At 36.8% G+C, this 21,284-nt stretch overlaps 1 protein-coding gene across 3 annotated transcripts in view; it reads right to left on the reverse strand.

Moving 5' to 3' along the window:
* LOC117399394 (oxidation resistance protein 1) overlaps window positions 1-21,284 on the reverse strand; it is a 204,447-nt gene that overhangs the window by 15,454 nt on the left and 167,709 nt on the right. For 2 of the 3 annotated variants that reach the window (XM_033998509.3, XM_033998510.3), the window contains 7 exons: window positions 16,063-16,215; window positions 15,359-15,543; window positions 13,013-13,779; window positions 8,686-8,854; window positions 7,481-7,643; window positions 1,909-1,989; window positions 446-571 (listed from right to left, as the gene is read on the reverse strand). In XM_033998509.3, the coding sequence (XP_033854400.1) occupies window positions 446-571; window positions 1,909-1,989; window positions 7,481-7,643; window positions 8,686-8,854; window positions 13,013-13,779; window positions 15,359-15,543; window positions 16,063-16,215 (1,644 nt within the window). The remainder of the gene's footprint in view (window positions 1-445; window positions 572-1,908; window positions 1,990-7,480; window positions 7,644-8,685; window positions 8,855-13,012; window positions 13,780-15,358; window positions 15,544-16,062; window positions 16,216-21,284) is intronic. The other variant, XM_033998511.3, reaches the window with a different exon arrangement.

The following is a 21,284-nucleotide window of genomic DNA, read 5'->3' on the forward strand; positions in this document are numbered from 1 at the left end:
CTTCACCAACAGGAGCACCAACCAAGCGAGCGACACAAATCTTTGACTGACAGCGACTAAAAAAAGAAACTCAGCATACCCCATCGAAACGCATTTTCCTTAAAAGTAAGGGTTTTTTTTTGCAGTTCATTATCTACCCAGTTTAATTCACTGTTCCTGAATTATCAAAAAGAAAATGATATTTAAGATTCTTTAATATTGACTCAATGTACGTTATTATTATTCATTAAATTCACTTGCAATTTGAACCTTAACACCCATTTATTGTCTTTTTTTATTACAGATACTAATATCCAGTTTATAAACGGTCACAGAAACCCTAGATGGAATTATTTTCCTGTAACTCACTGAACCCTGTCTATTACTCTGTATATATTCATACAGTATACAAATCACCAAACCACCAACAAGTAGCAGACTTTTACAGGAAATAATAAAAACGTACTTTCTCAATCTGCCCAGGCTGAAGCAGTTCACTCGGTTCACTTAGATTTGGTTTGAAAGTGTCTGGTTCTACATCAGTCTTGATGGCTGGTCCTTGTTTTGAATTCACTTCTTCCTTTGTTGTTATCTAATAAAACAAAACAAGTCATTAGGGCATATAAAAGTTTACATAAAACACCCTTTCTACTAAGAACATACCGGGTTACAAGAATGCAAGTATAAAATTAAAGCACCATTTACTGCCTCAAATATAATTGCATCCTTGTCAACCAACACCATCGCTGAGCTCTAAGCTCAATAACTAAACCTGATCAATGTCACGACACAGATCATGTTAATTCAATGGCAGGGCTACTTCTTTGTTAGTACAGAAATATATTTTTATCAATACCTCTCCAGCAATCCAAACTAAAGCATTCAAATTTGTTTATTGAACCAGAATATCTAAAAGGGTTCTGTAAACAAATGCAAATATCCAAAATGAGAATATATATATTTCTTACATTTGAATATTAAAACAAATAAGCCAATCAAACTGATAGAAAATATTGGCTAATTTTTTTCACGTCTTAAAAGCTCTCTTGGACATTTGTTTAACTTCCATGTTTCTACCTACTGTAAGATCACAGCACTCCACAGTACTAATCTACAACTGCAGTGTAAATCAATAGCATTTTGTAGAATTATATTGTTAGTACTGCAGATAAAGGGTATCAGCTGAAGAAAAAACAGAATTATCAATTGGACTATGAATCGAATTTAAAATTAATCAAATTATATTACAAAAATGTATTGTAATGTGAAAATAAAAGTTATCTGGTTACCGTACTAGTTTGGTTATACTTTAGGTAACATGTTTGAATGCACTCGAGTTATAGGATACTTGAATGGTTACCTGCATTGTTTTCAGCCGATGCCAACCCACAACAAAGCAAAACAAAACACACTTCCTCCCAACCACCCCCCCATTTCTAAATGAATAAAGAAATGTGAAAGGAGGTCCTCATCACCACAGAAGCTGCTGTAATGTGAGCACAGTTTGTGAGGCATCACTAAGGAGGCAGACAGAAAATTCCTCATTTGTTTGAAACAAATAATGACATAGCCTTGACACACTTACAGTATACTACAAAGTATATTTCTTTAACCACATCAATGCCCCCTGAAAATTGAAATACATGAAATCCAACCACAAATCACAGCTGAATGTGTAAGTTGGGGCAGCCTAATACTAAAAACGCACAAATATCAAGAACTGGGCATTGCTATAGTTAAGATGTTCCAAACACTGCAGCAGATCACAGCAATTTTACAAACTCTTCAGGAAATGAAGGAATTTTCTGCAGAAACATTTTGTGGTGAAGCAGCCACTGACAAACCCATTGGATGTGGGATTTGCCCCAGACAAGAACACTACAATGTATGGAGTCTCCGGAGAATGGGTTTAACTACTGAAGGGGGCACCTTGAGACGTTTGCAGAGTGAGCGGAGTTCTTCAGTATTTAGAGCATCGATCCTGCGGTGATACTCAGCCACTGACACTACCTGAATACAGAGACAGGAAGAGAATAATGCTGCTGACAACTAAGGAAGAGGAGGAAGTAAAGGATGGATAAACAAAAGATTGAAAATATGGAAAGGAAAGGAAGAAGTATCCAGGCCTGTGGCAAAGAGAATGAATCACTTCGCCACCTCAAGTCTATGCTTTGTTCTGCAGCCAGAACCCCAACCTTGACATTGTAAAATCCAGGGACAAAATATAATCCAGACTAATTCATGTAAACCAGTGGGGGGGAAAAGAAACCCATAAAAAAAGGTCATTGGTATTTTAACTTTCACTGAAGATACAATCATTCTGATTTTGAGCATTTGAGTGATCCATTATGAAAAATCTTTCTTCAGATGTACAGCATAATTTATAAAAATATGAAATTATAAAATCAATACAATCTACTGTCTTCATATTAAAGAGTTAAGCATTTATGAACTGCAGAGCTGTATACTGTACATATCCAGAACAGATAAATGCTATACAAAACTACAGACTTAATTAGTATAGCAAAGATAATCAAAACAGCAGACCAGTACACATTCTAATACAACAACCAAAGCCCATTAGAGAACACACAGGCAATGGCTTTAATATTGCAACTCACGTTTGCACATAAAGGAAATAATGCAGCCATGAACACAAACGAGATCTTGCTTTTGTAAAATAAACTGTACTTTTTTTAAAGGAATATACTGTATTTTAAACTGAATAAGCTTAAAATGTTTTGGAAGCTATAAAGCTACTGGTAACCAAGAAATAGCAGTGGTTAAAATGTTTTGAAAGTTTGTATATTACACCAATACACCAATATTTCTTAAGCCTTAAATATTATTTTAAATGGAATTGTTAATATTAACCCTGTGACAAAACAACAAAATAGGTTTTTAATATTTAAAAAGATCAATAGAAATTTAAACTCTGTAATAAACGCACTTTAAATCAGAATTTTGTCTTGATTTAAATTTATCTGGACTTCTAATGACAAATGTCAATTTAATGTGTTTTTTAAAAAAATATTTAAATTAATTTCTTGAACACATCCATAACAATGCACTTTGAGTTTGAACATATTAAAAACCTGAGGTATTAGTTAATATAATTTTTGGGAGCTGCAAAGGTATTACAAAAATTACATTAAATGTTTTGATTGCAAGTTCCACAAATCATAGACTTCTGAGAACACGTTAAGTGACCCAGCAATGCTTGTCCATTTCTGTCACATCCATAATGCAAGTTTCTTTGGGCGATAAACCAATTGACGAGACTTTGAACCTTGTAATTTGAACATGACACAGTTCAAAAAGCACATTATCTAAATAGTGTATCATATTTAGTTAAATATTAAATGAACCCATGTATATGGTAACAAGGTGCATTGTATGTGCAAATGTCACATCCATAACGCTGGAATTGCCCAAAAACTATTTTTTTCCCCCTTTTTGAAATAACTAATTTTAGGTGGCTCATCTGGCAAAGTAGATGGCAATTTAACTGGCCGCAGGCTGGAAATTAGAAGTCTTATTTTTTATTGCTAGTTTGCTTACTTGTTCATTTCCAGAATATCAGCACCTTTCTGCAATGTAAAAGTAGGTATTAAAAAGGCAGTTCATATACTGGATGCAAAATACAGATCTGTGTCTTTAAAGCACCACTATTTACTTTAGCCTGTTTTAAATATTTAAATGTTTAAGTCAATTCTTAGCCATGAAATTATATCACACAGTAACAAATGCATACCAACATTGCTGAGTCTGCATACAATCAAGTTTTTGTTTTCTGTACATGGTACTAACCAGATGGCTAACAAAGAAAACAGTGTTGAAGAAAAATAAGACCTGCTGTTATGTTTCTGCAGTATATTTTAGTCATAATTTTTAATTTAACATCAAATTTTGTGAGAAACTAAAACATGACCATGGTTGTACTAAAAGGAGTAGTTCAAATATACATGAATAGTGCCTCAGCTAGTTCAAAGATACTGTACAGTAATAGTGACTCTGCCTATACTGACCTGATACTACCAGTTTATTAGCAATGACACTTTTCAGTAATCCAGCAGTATCACACTGTACTAACTAGCCTCTTACACAGTATCAAAATAAACAATATTACCTTTTAAAAAAAAAACAAAAACATGCCACCCTAAAATATAAAATAAATTGCATTGACAAAAATAAATAATAAATCATGATAATGTCAATAAAAAAAGCTTGGCTGTAAAGGGGTTAATAAATTAAAAGACACAATACCTGCAAAAACACGTGCAAAACAAGTTCCCTAACAAGGCTTCCTCACAATGAGCTGTTCTCAAGATATACTTCAAAACAGTGTCTTCAAGTATCCTTTCTCTCCTGGGAAAACAGGTCCCTGTGGACATCAGGGACTGTTTTACTAACCAAACATTTCAGAGTTAAACCCCAGCAGTTCAGATGGGAATTAAAATGTAAATCAAAATGACAAGAAACACAACCATAATGAATCATAAGAAATGTATATTCTTAAAAACCACCTCTCAACACAAATTTTTAATACTAATTAAATCACTATACTGACACATTTCTAGAAAATTAATAGGAATTACCAGACAGTATTAAACAAGTTTTCCAGCAGATATTATATTATATGCCTGCCAGGCAGCTGAGAGATATTAACAAATAGCCCAGAAAGGAACAACAACAAAATGTAGATCTTTTATTTAACATCATGTCATCAAATAAACTACAAAATGATATCGCAAAAGTCTACGAGAAGCTATAATATAGTATTTCTTGTTAGATTTTGAAATGTCACATTTTTTAACTTGACAGTTTTTATTTTTAGGTATATGGAAAACGAAAAACGCGGTATGTTATTCAGCAGGTTTCGACTTTATGAAGCAAAATTAGTTAATTATATAGGGTGGTGCAAAACGTTTGGCCTTAGCTGTACCAAAACACACTTTTCCCTTTTCAAAGCATACTAAAACCCACCGTATAACAATCAATGTTTACAAACTGGCAGTTGACTGGCAGTTGTCTACATCAGTGACATTACTTAAAATAAATAAATAAAATAAAATAAATATATTAAACAAAAAGTCTTTACAGAGATTTACGTTCACATTTTTTAACTATTCGCTTTAGTTTCTGTACTCCTTATAACTATAAATGTATGCACGTACTTATTTGTCATCGAGAAAATGTGTATGACATATATCATACAGCAGTGCAACATGTGAATGCCATGGTGGTATATCCTACTTTAGTGGTGCCACACAAACTGCTTAAGCAAATATGTACACACCGACGCTACAAAGTTTCCCAAACTGTTCACACTCATTCGGCTTGTTAACAGAAACATTTCCGCGTCTGTAACCACAGCAACTACGATAAAGTAAATATTACCACAGTATACGTGTATTTTGCAGTCAGTTTTCCTTCTTTCAGCCGCCTGGAAGGAAACATTTCCCTTTCAAAATGTTAAATCAAATAAATAAGCAATATTCATGTCACAGACTTTTAAATCTCTTCTCCCCAGGATGGGAAAACTGCTCTGACCAACCTCTCCTATTTTCAGGTCTGTAAGGCAAACAGCCAATAGCATTGCGGGAATACGCAATCCCTCTACCCTGATTTGTCGCCAAGGTGCCACAAGGCGGTATTTCCACTCATCAAGTTCGGTTGCATCAAAAACAAATACTTGAGACAAATTTAAAGACACAGTAACTATTATTGTTGCCGAATAACTACAACTGGAAAATAAAAACCTGATATGAAACCGCAGACAAGAAAGCAAACGCTATTCTAAGAATAACAATGTTACAAACATTAATGTGGCTTGATTGGCTTGACCCCTCTTATTATGATTACCTAAACCTGTAATCAGATTTAAAAGATGAGCTTGAAGTCCAAGTTACTGCTGTCATCTTTCAAGTCCACATTTCTGCCGGCATTCCTAGAGTCTAATTTTATTCAAACATGTCTGCAGAATCACCAGCAGTAGATGATTTTTCATGGACATTAATACATTAGTGATTCATTACATGTGAGGATAATTGGATTGAAGTGTTGGGGAAAAAAAAAAAAAAGGTTTAGTCCGACTGGAGGAAAGAAGATTGTTTGAAATCAATACAGCTCAATAGATTCACATCACAAGACCATTTGGCTTTTCACACTAGACCCATCAAGTCTTGTGAGTACAAATCAGTCAATTTTGTTTCCTACATCATTAATTTGCATTAATATTTAAATTCAGTCCCCAGTTCAAGTATCGACTTCTCCATGTATCAATTTCATACTCCTTGCTCTGAAAGAATCTTTTATGTCAAGAGCTTTTGGCTGTGACACAGATTGTAATTGGTACACGTTAACTTTATATTGTCTCCTGCTGCAATTTCCTGCACCCCTATTCACACAATACAATGGAACTCCTGACTTGTTGAGGTCATTTTGTTTGAATGCTTTTTATTTTTTTTAAATTGGGTTTCCATTATATATGGACTAGAACATTCTCTCTGAATTTGGGTGTGGGTTCGCTAACTTTCTATCTAGAAAAACACATTTGTACCCATTGTTAAACAAAAAAAAGAAGAGTAAACATATATCATATTTCCCCAACATTTTCTTTGTAGACAGGTCAAACTGATAATTAATCATCAGCCACTGGCAATAAAAATCTGGAGACCCCACCTCTCTATGCCTTACAAGTGCAGTTTAGCTCTTGTCTGCACTTGATCCAAGTGAAGAGAAGAATAAATTTCCATTTAAAATATAATTTCAGTCATTTCCTCTGGGCTACTGAATAAGTTGTTGGCGGAATTTGGAAACAAAAACTTTAAATGAAGAAACAAACAAACAAAAACATCACATGGCTACATTTCTAACAAAACATAACATATTTATACATAACATAACATAAAATGGAAATAAATGTAGACTTTTACATTCAATATTTAAATAATGCATTGTGTAAAAAGAAATACTAGAGAAAGACATCAGCATATTGCCGCCTGTAAGTATTAGAACATATAATGTATATTGAAAGCATGCATACCATACAGGCTGCTAGAACATCAAATTACACCTTAAAACAATGCAACAGGATGGAATATGAACTTGTCGACCGATTAATTGGAGCTTCTTTATAATTTGTCATGCAAAATCAGATATACCAAAATAGCAGTGCAAACACAAAATACCTTCAGCAAAGAACAAATCACAGCAGGGGCACGGAGAAAAAAAGAAAAAGAGAAAGGAGTTCAGCTGCACAGAATCACAAATATCACAGAAAAAACATTAAAACTGTGGAAACAACAAACACAGTTTACTTATCAGAACAACATTTAACTGACGCACAGGATCACTACCTTGAAAAGACATTAGTCACTTCTTAGCAACCATTGTGCTGTTAAATAAGCTTCATACCCATGTACACTGAATTAAACAACATGTAATATCATCAGCAGAACATGGTGCAGACTAGGAAAATGATTTCGATGAGTCCTACCTCCCAGTCCTTTGCTGTTACTTCACCTGCTGGTTCCTCACCGGTTTCTGATTCCTCATTCTTTTTTACAACCATGAACCCAGGCTCTCTTCCTAAAACTCCAGCTCCTTCACAGTACATGTCTGGACTCCACTGTATGAAGAACACATACAAATGGTCCGTCCTAGAAATAAGATGAGAGGAGAGGAGCGATCAGTCATTATGATGACCTTTACGCCAACTACAAGACTGGCAGTAAGAATAAAGTGTCAGTTTTGGCATTTAAAACATGTTATGATGCATTGCTCTATATAATTTTATACAAAGATAAAACAAATGCAGGCATCAGATGAAAAAAAGGAGGCCAACTCGTACACTATATTGAGCAAGAAATAATTGTAATATGTAGGTATGTTTTAAAAAACGAAAGTCTACAGATATCCATAAATATCTTTCAATGCTGCAATTTACAACTATGGGCAAAAGTTTTGCATCACCCTATATAATTAACTAATTTTGCTTCATAAAGTTGAATGAAACCTGCTGAATAATGTTACGTTAACATATTGAATTACATACTTCTTTGCAGTTTTCCATATACTTTGAAAAATGTGACATTTTGGAATCTAACATGAAATACTGTACTACTGTGATGGCTTCCAGTAGACTTTTGCGATATACATTTTGTAGTTTCTTTGATTACATGATCTTAAATAAAATATCTAAATTATGTCCATATAGTTTCAATCCTAAAATTCTAGGTGATGCAAAACGTTTGCCCATTTCTGTACATTACAAATCACATGGTTGTAAATCAGGTTTGTTTAGATTCCAACAAGGTCATTACTGACAAGCTGAAAAATACAGTACACCATTTATATGAGCATTCATAACTTAAAACAGTGTAGATAACAGCACTTCATGTTAAATTTACTTTTCAACTCTGCTTTAAAAGACCATTTATAAAATCTAATTTTAAAATGTAAAAATCCCTTTATATTCAAGATTATCCAAGCACATTATCTCAACTGGAAACTTTACCTCTTAACACTTTTTTTCTTGACAGTAATGCGTCGACACCAATACAAAAAAGTGTATGTTTGAAATAATACCATAACAAAAACAAACCGGGCCAAAAGCATAGTGGTGTATTGCTAAGTTGACAAATTAATGTTGAACTAGCTTGGTAAAAACATAATACAGTATACTATTCACTGCCTTCATACCTTTCCTGTGGAACAGCGAACCAGTATTCATGCTTTCTGTCCCGCTGTGCATACTGCTGCATGGATGCACTTGCCTGAGATACAAAAGTCTTCCTCATAGGCTTCCCAACTCGAAGACATAAGAACTTGTGAGATCTATGTCTCCTCTTCTCTTTGTAGACAGCAGTCCCTGTGAGATACAGGAAACACGTTTTACACTTCATTTTATGAAATGTGTTCTTCATTCTAAATGGCACCCATTGTAAATGGCTGAACAACTGTAAGAAAGGTACTTCTAAAAAAAAACCCCAAAAAACAAAAAACAAAAATGCATTGTGTTTTTTTTTTTTTTTTTTAATATCAACTACAGTACAATCATTAAAATGCTTTAGGAAATATGTATCACACAGTAAACACACCTTATACGTGTAATGTTCCCATAACAAAATGAATGAGTTTAAGTAAAGAATAAGTTCTTAGTCAGTACATCAGGCCTATTCAAGTTCAAACTAACTTTAAAAATGACTTGAATGTGGGCCCCATTATCAAAGCTTTAACACAGGATTTATTTTATGATTTGTTAACTGGGCTTTTAAGCCTATTGTTCAAACTAGGATGAGTAAACGCTTGCTAATCTGCACCCCAACCTGATTTGAAATACAACGTGAAGACTTCAAGACTATACAGTATACTGTATAAAATACATAACCCAGAAGTGTTTACAACAAATAGCAATTACTATCATGCTCATTGGAAAACAGAAAACCAGCAGATGTGTGGTTGTATGGGGAGCTTTTCTTTGAACACACGCACCAGGGTATATGGCGTTTATCTGATAGGCTGTCCGTAATATTTAGTGGTATGTATTCAGCTGCATGATCTACTGGGAAAAATACCCAGCCCATAGGAATACAAATATAAAAATCAATGACGATTATGTTGAAAAAAGATAATGAAAAAGAATAGCAGATGCATGCGTGTTGATGTCTCCTGCACAAGTAAACAGTTCAATATAGTACACTGTTTGTATCATGGAAGAATTATTTTTATATATACTAACCTGACTTGAAGTACTTGCACCCTAAGCAAATTATATCGTCTAGCTAATGATAACATTATTCCAGTGGCACAAAGCCACAATCTTATCCACATGGAACTGTTATTTGACTATTAATAAAACAAATGTATCTTTTTAAAATTAAGTAATTTTGTGCTTGCAAAAACAAAACAACCTTTGATCTTTCAACTTTGAATTCAGCGACCTACAAAAGTACAACATTCCTGCTGTACATATTGCACACTATCAGTTACAGTACACTATACTTAATAATGGTAAACTATGTACACGCAAATGGAATTGTGTTGGTTTACATGCATCTAGACAGTAAATGATTGATGGAACAGATGTGGTTTCTATGTAAATTATTATCAGCTAAACTATGTGCTGTCTCTAGAGTATTGCATACAGTTTGGTAAAATTGTATTTGTATCCATTTCTTAAGGAGACTGGTCCCTATAGCAATAAAGAAAGGTATTTCTAGGTCAGCCACTTTTTTTTTTTTTAATAATAATTTGCCAGGAATGGGAGCATCAAGCTCATGCTAAATATGCAAATGCATTTAAGCAATAAGGCACAAGCGGGCATGGGTTGTGATGGATATTGTCACTTCTTGGTGCATTGTTAGAAAGAAAGGAGCAATCTATATAGTTTCTAAAGATGTATTAACATTTTGAGGTATAACCTTCCACAACAGAAAATAATCCCTATGAACTAAAAAAAATATTCAAGTAAAACATTTTCATTTTTTTGTTTCAGTAAAAAGCAATATATTTAAATAAAAGACTTTAAATAACTATAAAAGCCTTGCTTAGAAGTGTTTCAGTTCATTTTTCTGATTTTAAATAACTATAAAAAAAACATTGCATAGTTGTATATCTGTGAGGTGCCTGCCTTCCTCCATATTCTACGAAACATTGTTGCTAGGTAATTCACTCCCATTGGCTCTAACGTATGCCAAACAGCGAAAGTGTTTAAGGTGCTTTGTTGGGATGAAGATTAAATTAATTACTTAATTAATAAAGTCAAATTGTATTTATTTTTTTTCAGAAAGTCAGTCATTTAAACATTTAACAGCCCAATTATTTCTTTTTTTCTAGCATGTCAATGTTACATTTTTGTACCTGTAAAGAGAGTGGGTGCGTGGTAGTAAAGGAGAAGAGCGACACTAAAGAAAGAGTCGGATGGTTAAGACATTGCATATAGCAATGTAAATACTGTTGAAAAATAAAAAAATACCCACACTTAAATTAATGAAGAGTTAGTTTCACAAAACAACAGCTGATACCAACTAAAAGGAGGAAAATAAAACTGAATCTGGACAACTGGATCTGACCGAAGTTACAGAAAATGACTGGTATGTACTACAAATAAAATACCAAAACAGTGTCTTGTTTAAAATAGCAAACTGGTTCATAGTGCAAATTAATATAAAACTGGAAGATATGTCAAGACACCTTGATTTCGTCAATATCTTCCATGACAGCAGATATTTTGACAGGTGTTTTCTTTGATTTTGCGTGGTGCAGCGATACGTGGTTCATGATATGTAGTCCAATTGGTGTGGAATGACCCAGCAAATATTTATCAGGGCCATAGGTGACTGACATTTATCACAAAAGACAGCTTGTGAGGCAACAAGTCTGCTATTCTTTACAGTTTTTGGGTTATTATTTTTAACGGCCTGAATCCAAAACTGAATGTGTGTTAAAAAAAAAAAAAGTAACAAAGAGAGACCCTTGCTACAAATCCCTGAACAGCCACAATATTACTGTTTGATCAAAGACTGCTTGATTTTCCTTCACTTGACTCTGTCACGCTAAACTGTAAAATGGAAAATAAGCTGGTCTACATCAGACACTTTCCCATCTTTTTTTATAAACTGACTTCTACAAAGCTAAAAGCCTACTTTAAAATACAGAAATATTTTGTTTTAAAACATCGTGATTTTCTGGCTTTTCACTTTTAAGTGGGTTAAAGAGTTACAGAAGCCGTTGTATTGTTTACATTACATTGTATTTGATCTTTGTTGTATCTCGTGAAGTTTGTATCATTGCAACATGTTTTTAAAAAAATAATTGTTTTGATATTTTTTATTCAAATCATGGTTAAAACTGAAAATCACATGATGAATACATTTCTCAGCTGTTACAGGGGAGCATTCACCAGGAGAAAGATAATGTAATTTGTTAACATTGCAATGTATCCTTATCATACTCCCTCCTGCTTGTTTTCTATTCGTACAACACAATACACCACTCATTTCAATAACCACCATTGCTGCAGAACAGAGAAGACCATTACATGTCAAGTAAACTTCCAACTGAAGCTTGACCATATTGTAATTCCTCCAGATTACAATGTATTTGGTAAAGTATGCATACAATAATCTCAAGTAGATATCTTGAATACTTCTAAACTATGGCCCCACAGAAGCTCTGCTAACAAATGTGGAACTTTGAACAATTATGGACATTAAAAGCTCAAAAGAGACTCAGAGGTACTGTTTTTCTGCTAATGTCCCTTTAGTTTATAAAGACTTGTTTTGTAGCTGCAATTTGGAACACCTAACAGAACACCCAAATATAATGCTATGCCACATGAGAAATCCAAAATGATCCTGGTGGTCTCAAGACTGAAGTATGAGTTGATTTAAAATCTAAAAAAAGGACTTTACAAATCTTGATACTTACCTGATAAAACGACAACATAAATTTCAAGCACACTAAGACCCAGGCCAAAATATAATCTAAAAACACATTTTAGAAATGTCTTCATACACATTTGGTTATAAAAGCATGAATATCCTCTGCAGCGGTCATTACCTGTAGGTCAGGTTTCCTAACTGTTGCCGTGGCCAATTATCTAACATTAATGCTTAAGTAAAAATGGGCCAGAGGGAAATGTTTGGGATTCCAAAAGGTCTCCAAAAATGCATGTTTTTATTTTGCATATGCCAGTAATTAATTGATTAATTAATTTAAATTTGCAGCTGTTTAATATCTTGAAAAAGCCTAGCTTAAACAGTTTATAAGATATGTGGGTCTCAAAAAATGAATGTGTTAACTGTATTATTTCTAGATTCTGAAACAGTAACTTAAAGTAAGCTTGTTATGTATTCATGAAAATGATCTGGCATTTCACACTGCTCCACTGTATGTCAGGGCCCTGTTTACAAAAATGTAAATCATGAAGGTATTTTTTTAAGACTTGTTTTTATGAAATTGAAAACTTTCAAAACAACATTATGCTGTTATTATATTATTATATATAATAAAAGCAGGGGGATACCTTCTCCTGAACCTTGTCCTTCTACAGCTTCCCCTGGCTTATGCTTGACTTCTATGTGACTCTGCTGTACATTATCCCTTTGCTCCTTAGTTTGTTGCATAGTGTGACTCTTCCAGAGTTTTCTGAGCTCCTCCACCTCAGTCTCAGAATCCTGGGTTCGCTCCCTGATAAACTTGCCCTTTTCTGCCTCCTCTTTGTTCTTAGAACACTGAGAGTCTGACACTTTGCATTCCTTTGCTGCATCATCCTCACAGGCGGAATCTTGCTCTTTGCTAGTCGATGTACTTGTTTCACGCCCCACACTGTGCCTTTTTGATCCTGCTGGAGATCGGTCTATAGTTTGGCTCTGGGAAAGGGTTTCCTCCCGTTTCAATTCCAGTTCTGATCTTTCCCCTTCTGTTGTGTAACTTAGAAAGCCACTGTCATTTGCAGATACTTCTTCAGCTGTTGATTTTGTAGAATCTCCTGCCTCATATGCGAGGCAGCATTCTGCACCAGTCTGGTTTATGGTTTGTACGGATTCTGAAGAGGCCCCGGATGATTTGTCTTGCCGGAGTTCGTCAGAAGAAACAAGCTCCTCTCGAATAGGTGAGAGTTCTGACTCTGTAAAGACATCTTCAGACAAAGACTCCTCTGTGCTTCTTGGTGCAGTACTGGTACTGTCATTCGCTGTATCTCGAAGCTTTAACTCCATTTCATCAGTCTTGCTCCGTGGTATTCTTTTTACCTGACATGGGTCTCTTCCAGAAACTAAATATTCTAAATCTCTGTAAAAAAAAAAAAAAAAGAAGAAAGATACACAAGTGGTTACTGTGTGTTATAATTTTCCTTAAACATACTATTGGCATGCTCAAAACCGTTGCTGTTAAGTTTATAAGGCTTTTAGGGTAAGGACTTCAGCATGATGGAAAAACACTGAACCCCATTACAGTACATATTACAACAGCTTGCTGCCAATATCAGCAATTGCTACACATAGAGAATAACAGTCCAACGTCCAGGAGAGCAACCAAATGGAAAGGTTATTAGAAGTAAGATTCGCTTGGGACATTTGGAGGCTGCTGGAGATTGGATAATGCAGGCAGATGTTGACCAGCGCCTTATTTTCCCAACTGAGATTGCGACAACTACCCTTCGACCTGATATTCTCCTGTGGTCAGTCTCAGTGCGCCTTGTTCTTCTGGTAGAGCTAACAGTGCCATGGGAGGATTCAGTGGATGAGGTATATGAGAGGAAGAAATTCTGGTATGCCGAGTTAGCCGTTGAGGTGGAATGGCAGGGGTGCAGTTTGGGTTTATCCAGTACATGTGGGTTGTGGGGGATTCATTACGCACTCTTTGACCTGGCTTCTCGGAGATAGTGGATTACACTATTTGCTATTGAAGGTGTGTATAATGCATCATCATTTAAACCAAAAGCCTATCATGCTTGGGTTTTTAGCTATTGGGGTGGAAAATGTGCACACGCGTCATTTTACAATGGTGATGTAGGGAGGGCGGAACGAGCTTCATCCATTGCTGCCTCTATGACACAGGGGCTTTTTAACCTCAAAAATATATTATAAAAATGATTGTAGCAAAGGGATACTACTATTTTATTAGACTAATACATCACATTTCAAACAAGACTTTAATAATTGTGTTTTGATATATAGTAAACAAAACCCATGCCTTTAAAAATGACACATACGCATTTATCTGCAGTATGGACTTAGTACACTGGCAGGACTGCTGTGCCCGTGCAAAGCTATCAGTGAGAGGTGTGATTTTGAGATGTTTGCTTGTGCGCTTAAAGAACTGGACTTTCAATTTAAAACCACCATCTACCTTAGAAGATTTATTTATTGGTAAAGTGTTGGTATTTTTGTATACATATCTTTCTTTTTTTTAATTATGAAGGCTCAAGGTCAGCCGAGGGCATAACTCAAATACAAGATGGCCGCTTAGTAAAACATGTAGCTGAATTTGGTGCGTAAAAACTACACTTTACATGATTAAAACACATTTTTGGGGCATTTTGATTTCAGATATGTTTAAGTTAGGTAAAAACAAAATCTAATAATCCATTTTGACAGACACATCCATACAGTATATCCCCATTCTTGATAACTTGTAGTAAAGAATGTCCTTTCCAAGTTTCCATCCCAATTAAGGGGTTCTCTCTAAAAAATGCAAGACATGAGAACATATATCCCTCTTGCCAGAGATATGCATACCAGCTGGGGATCATTTGAGAACAAGTACAAATGCTTAATTGAAAATAAAACATACTACCTAAGACCCAATTTGTCCCAATACCTTTTGGCGGTTAGTGTATTTATAAAACAAAAAAATCAAAAAGTCTTACGGAGGTAATGATTCTTTGATGTTGCTGTCAACTATATCCTTGTACATGGTAGCTGTCATGACCTCCTCAATGGGACACATGATGCCATACTCCTCACAGCCATGTTCCTGGACCAGGGGATCAGTCTTATGTGGATCAAACATGATGTTGTTGGGAGTCACCAGAAGCACACCACTGACTGCCCCCTTAAATCAAACCACAACCAAAAGTTACCCAAAACATCAAAAATATATAGATACATGTCTATTATGAAGGCTAGCTCATCATTTTGAGACAATCTGAAAAGCTCAGGTCCCACAAAGCACTGACCTTAAAAAAATAAAATAAATAAATAATAATAAAAAAAATACATTATTCATCCAACACAACCCTTTTTCTTTAAATGGCCCAATGTTCAATCGTGTGAGATTTTATCAGTTTGAGTATTCAATATTTTACAATAGTGGGATTGACTGGAATTGTTATCCTACATTATACTAACTCGGTACACAATCAGCATATGCTGTGATAAACCTGTCTAGCATTTTGATCAAACTTACACAGACCTCAAAAAATCTGTATCTGTGCCTGTACTTTGATTTGACGTTCTTTTAAGCTTCTTCTAGTATCTTTCTTTTAAATATTAATAAAATGGCTGTATTGTGTTGAAATCCTTCACTTCAATGATTAGCCTTTCTAATATATTGGTGAAATCAATGGGATACCTTGCCATCTGTGATGTATTTACAGTTAATTTTCAGGAACTTCTCTGTAAGTGCCTCCTCCTCCTCGGAGGTGGATGACACCACTCTAGCAGGGCGGGTGCAGACATGTGCCGGAGAAGACATGGCTTCCTTTCGAGGGACGCCATCAGAATCCTTGAGATATGCAGAAGAGGAGAGAGATGTATTAGTATAAATAAAACAAAAAGGCAACATGAGAACAACTACATTAAATACATGTTATTGTAAAGTTGACTTCAGACACCAGAACTCAGACCTGTTAGGGAGCAAACTTTTGCAACAGCAGTGTGGAGTAGTGGTTAGGGCTCTGGACTCTTGACCGGAGGGTCGTGGGTTCAATCCCAGGTGGGGGACACCGCTGGTGTATCCAAGATACTTTACCAAGCTTGCTCCAGTAAAAACCCAACTGTATAAATGGGTAATTGTATGTAAAAATAATGTGATATCTTGTAACAATTGTAAGTCGCCCTGGTTAAAGGCGTCTGCTAAGAAATTAATAATAATAATAATAATAATAATAATAATAATAATAATAATAATAATAATAATAATAATAATCTGGAGAGTTCTAGGCCTGCCACTCAGACAAAAAAAATAAATAAATAAAAGACAGAAATGCAGTACCAGCACTAACAAATACATACACATTTTAACAAAAAGTATCAGAATTAAAAAACCTAAAGCCTGTACACAATTTGTATATCTGGAGGCCTGACTACTTAAATTACTGCATCATACATTAAACTATAGGGCTTTTATAATAGGTCATACTTAAGGAGTACGAGGATGATAAATATTGTGATACCAGTTGTTACCTTGCTGTAATAATAAAGCACTGTAGCTACTTTAACTACACTGAAAAGTGTTACTGTATGTATTGTGGAGCAGCAGTAACACCCTGCCTGTTCATATTTAATTTCAGTCTCAACGAAAAATGTTAATACCACTTTTTTTTTTTTTTTAACAAAGTTTGTACCTGTTCTAAATTAGGTGTTGAATGCCAGACTACACTAACAATCTGCAGTGGAGTTATTTTGCACTGCTGAAAGACTTAAAATGTTATTTTATACATTTAACAGATGGGCTGGTTTCTTTTGGTATGCAAGTATGCAATTGTATTTAAAATTACAACCAATATGATTCCCTGTTTAAAAGTCACTTTTCAATACAGTTTGTGTTTTGTCTGAGTAGACCATTTGGCACAGGCATCAGAAGGTGTCTTGTGACATTCACATGTTGATCACACAGATATGTGTGAATGGAAATAAGAAAAAAACAAGGCAGAAGCGAAACTTAGTTGATTCAGGATAGCCTACATACACCAATTAAACCACCCACGGCACATTAGAAAACAAGAGTAGTAATGCTAAACTGTTTAGACAAGGAGCCACGGTGCAGTAACAACTACACAATTACACAGTGCTTGCTGACTGCTATTTAAAGTGGTATACATTTCTTTACATTTTCTAGATTGGACTAATATCGGTCTAAAGTCTGCTTTCTTAAAAGTGTAAAGTTTAGCTATTGATTCTTAGACAACATGCCATTTGAAGGCAGGTACTGTACTGAATTGCCCATGCTTCCTAACAGTATACTGGACACTGGTTTATACCCAGAGCCTCCCATTATGCCACCAAAACCCCTTTTTGAAGATGTGCCATATTCTCAAAGAGTTTGCCACCATGCTAAGGGTTTTCTCGAACAAGAAAACAAAATATTATTTATTCAAAGCGTTGAATAAATAACTTCAGTTTTTTGGTTCTCAGGTTAACAAAAAAAGGGTGCAAACTTAGCATGCTGGTTGACTATGGCTTCCAGTACCAGATTTCAGAGACTTATATATTTTTTTCTTTGTTTACTGTGTCCTGTGACTAATAAATAGTAAAATTAATACTTCAGTTTACTTTTCTTCAGATCAAAGTTTAGCAAGTAGTAAACTGAGGTATTCTCTTTGATTTTTGCTCAATATCTTTAGTCATGCACTTTCAACAGCCAAAGCTTCCTAATCTAAACTAAAATCATGATTTACAGCATCACACAGTGGAAAGACACAGTACTGCAAAGATTGCAATTTTCTGTTAAAATCAGTAACATTCTACAACAGGGATGGGCAATTCCGATCCTGGAGGGCAATTATACACCAGATTTTCCAGGTAAAACGAAATAATAAAACTGATTTGGGACATGGATGGAGAATTAATTGGGTCAGTAAACAATATAAGGACATAGCTGGAACAAACGCATGTTCTGAAAGGAATGTCTGTTTGCATTTTTTAGGTACAAATCCCTAATTTCTTAACTACAGGGTGTCCCATAAGTCTGGCACAATGGTCAGAATCGTTGATATGTGTTATCTCCATTACTTTCAGGCGTGAAATGCCCACCCAACTCTGCGCCTATATGAAGGCCAAGTTTAAGTACATTTATTTAAAAAAAAAAAATTGTAAAACGTCAACTGTGTGCCCCGAAGGCAGGTGTTTAAGTTTAGGTCAAATAGGCTATTTTTTATTTATTTATTAATTTTTTTAAATGCTGCAGGCTTTAGCCAATCAAAGCAAAGTAGTCACTGTGATGCAATATTTGGGTGGAAACTTCCTCTCACACAACGAATCATGTTCAAGCCACGTCTGATTGAAAAGTCCCAGACGTTTATTTTAATGTGCATTTTTAAAGTAAGTTAGTAGTAGTGCGGCGGTCAACATGGCAAAACAAATATGCACACACTTAAGAGTTTAGTTTAGTAGAACGGCTTCAATAGGATTAAGACAGCTGGCCGAATGCTGACAAATAACTTCAAATTGCTGTCGTTTGAAGAGATACAGTATGTGCGGTTTTCTGGAGAGTCATGACTATACAACGTTAGGTTATGATCATAACCCTGGTTCCCTGAAATAGCAATATTAACCATTACAAAATGGGTGTTTCCCTTTAAGACACCCGAGCAAGAAAGCTGCCTTGAAAGACAGAAATTTGAGCTCAGCTGAATGCATGGGCTCAAATTGAGGTTTTGATAGTGCCTTAACCCTTTGCGGTCCATTTATTCAACGCCTGTCAGGCACGTCAGGTCTAATTTATTTTCACACAAGCTGTTTATTTTACACGTGCTGTTCAAAAGTAATTTTATTCACAGTAAAACAGGTTTAAAAGGCACTGCAGGAGTAGCGCAAGTGGTGGAAATGCGTACAGTAGATGTGTTGGCCACAGGTGTGCCAGTGCGTCTATCCCCAGAGGTCCCCCTTCTCCCTTTATGGAGAACCACAAGGGGCAGTGTGTCGACTCTTGAGAGGCAAATAGGTCTACTTCTGCCTTCTCGAATCTCTCCCAAATGAGGCTCACAACCTCAGGATGGAGTCTCCACTCTGCGCCGCTGGGGATCCCCCTCAAGAGGAGGTCCGCAGCCCAGTTGATCATCCCCGGCAGGTGAACTGCCCAGAGTGAGAGAAGGTTCGCTTATGCCCTCAGCCGAAGTTTGTGGGCCACACAGTGGAGACTGGGTGACTGCAAACCACCCTGGTGGTTTATGTAGGACACCACAGTCGTGTTGTCCATACGGACGAGCATGTGTCTCCCCAAAACCTGCTTCAAAAATTCCTGCAAAGGACAGATACACTGCCTACAGTTCTAAAATATTGATGTGGCGACCCTCCCACGGGGTCTGCCACACCCTTTGTATGCCTCGGCCCTCCCACACTCCGCACCAACCCGTGTTGCACACGTTTGTGGTGATGACCTCTCTCCTGGTGACGTTGCCCAGCACTACACCTAGGCGTGGTTGGGCGGCTGTTTCCACCAAGAGAGTGCCTGTAGACAGCGTCGGGACACTGTCAACAGGAGGTTGCGGTTCAAAACCGGTTGACAAGCCGTGCGGTTGAACCAAACCTGCAAGGGGCGCAAATGAAAAAGACCCAGTGGGAGGGTATTTGATGCTGCTGCCATCAAGCCCAGAAGCCTCTGGAAAACGACTACTGGTACTGCCCTGCCGAGCTGAAACAGCTCTAAGCAGCCAGTTACTCTCAGCACTCTATCGTCCGACAGAGTTGCCAACATGTATCCTGAATCCTGGCTCTTTGCATGGTTTACCTTCAGGCCCAACTGATGTAGATGGTTGGGGACGAGCTCTGTGTGTTTGTGTGCCCTTGCTGGAGACTTGGCACAGATGAGCCAATCGTCCAGATAATTGAGGACTCTGATGCCTCTGAGTCTCAATGGGGCTTGTATAGCCTCCATGCATTGGGTGGGGCTAGAGAGAGACCGAACGGTAGGACACAGAACTGGTACACTGTTGGCGAATCTCAGGTATTTCCTGTGGTTTTATTGGGATGTGGAAATCCTTCAGGTCCACTGTGGAGAACCAGTCGCCTAGCCTGATGGATTGCAACAGCCGTTGCAAATTCAGCATATTGAACCGTCTCCGACTCAGATACAGGTTCACCTGCCTGAGATCGAGGATCGCTCTGAGGCCGCCATCCCGTTTTGGCATGAGAAAATACCTGGAGTAGAACCCCCCATTCTTGCTGAGGGGGTCTATTGTCTAGGCACAGGGCGCTTAAAAGCACGCCTGCCCCCGTGAAAAATGGTAGCAGGATGTCTCTAGACGGGGCCGCCCAAAGAAGCTTGGCCGAAAGCGAGAGCTGTGCCACTGGCATGTCAGACTCTGATGGGAGGACCAGCTGATCATCCACCTCCTCTGAGGCAGCGATGGAGAGCATGTCATCTATTTTATCAATCACTATCAGCAAGATTGCAGAGGGAGTGGTCTGTAACACTACTGGCAGTGACGGTGGAGCTGAGCGCTCTCTCAGCAGTTCCGCAAGTATTGCTTGCTGGCTCTAAACCGCTTCCCAGATCTTGTCGATTGGCCCCCTGCCTGCCGAACGCAATCGGTGGGTTTTCTTCCACCTCTGCTTTGGAGGGGGGAAGGTGAGGGGGAACTGTAGGAAGACAGCGAGGGACGAGAGGTAGAGCTAGATATAGGGCTCTTCCTAGCTTGACTACTACCCTCTCTCTGGACAGGACCACGAGAGGAACGGCCAGCTTCACTGGAGCGCGGCGATGCTGAGCGCTGTGCAGGCGTGAGGGATCGTTCCCTAGAATGACGTGCTACTCTGTTCTCGAGAATACTTTTTTTTGGTACTGTATATTAGTACCTGCACACTGCACTTGGTGCACTAGGCATTCGGTACCGACACTTGGTGCCGATACGT

This window comes from Acipenser ruthenus, chromosome 4 (assembly GCF_902713425.1).
Source record: "Acipenser ruthenus chromosome 4, fAciRut3.2 maternal haplotype, whole genome shotgun sequence".
Taxonomy (NCBI): Eukaryota; Metazoa; Chordata; class Actinopteri; order Acipenseriformes; family Acipenseridae; genus Acipenser; species Acipenser ruthenus.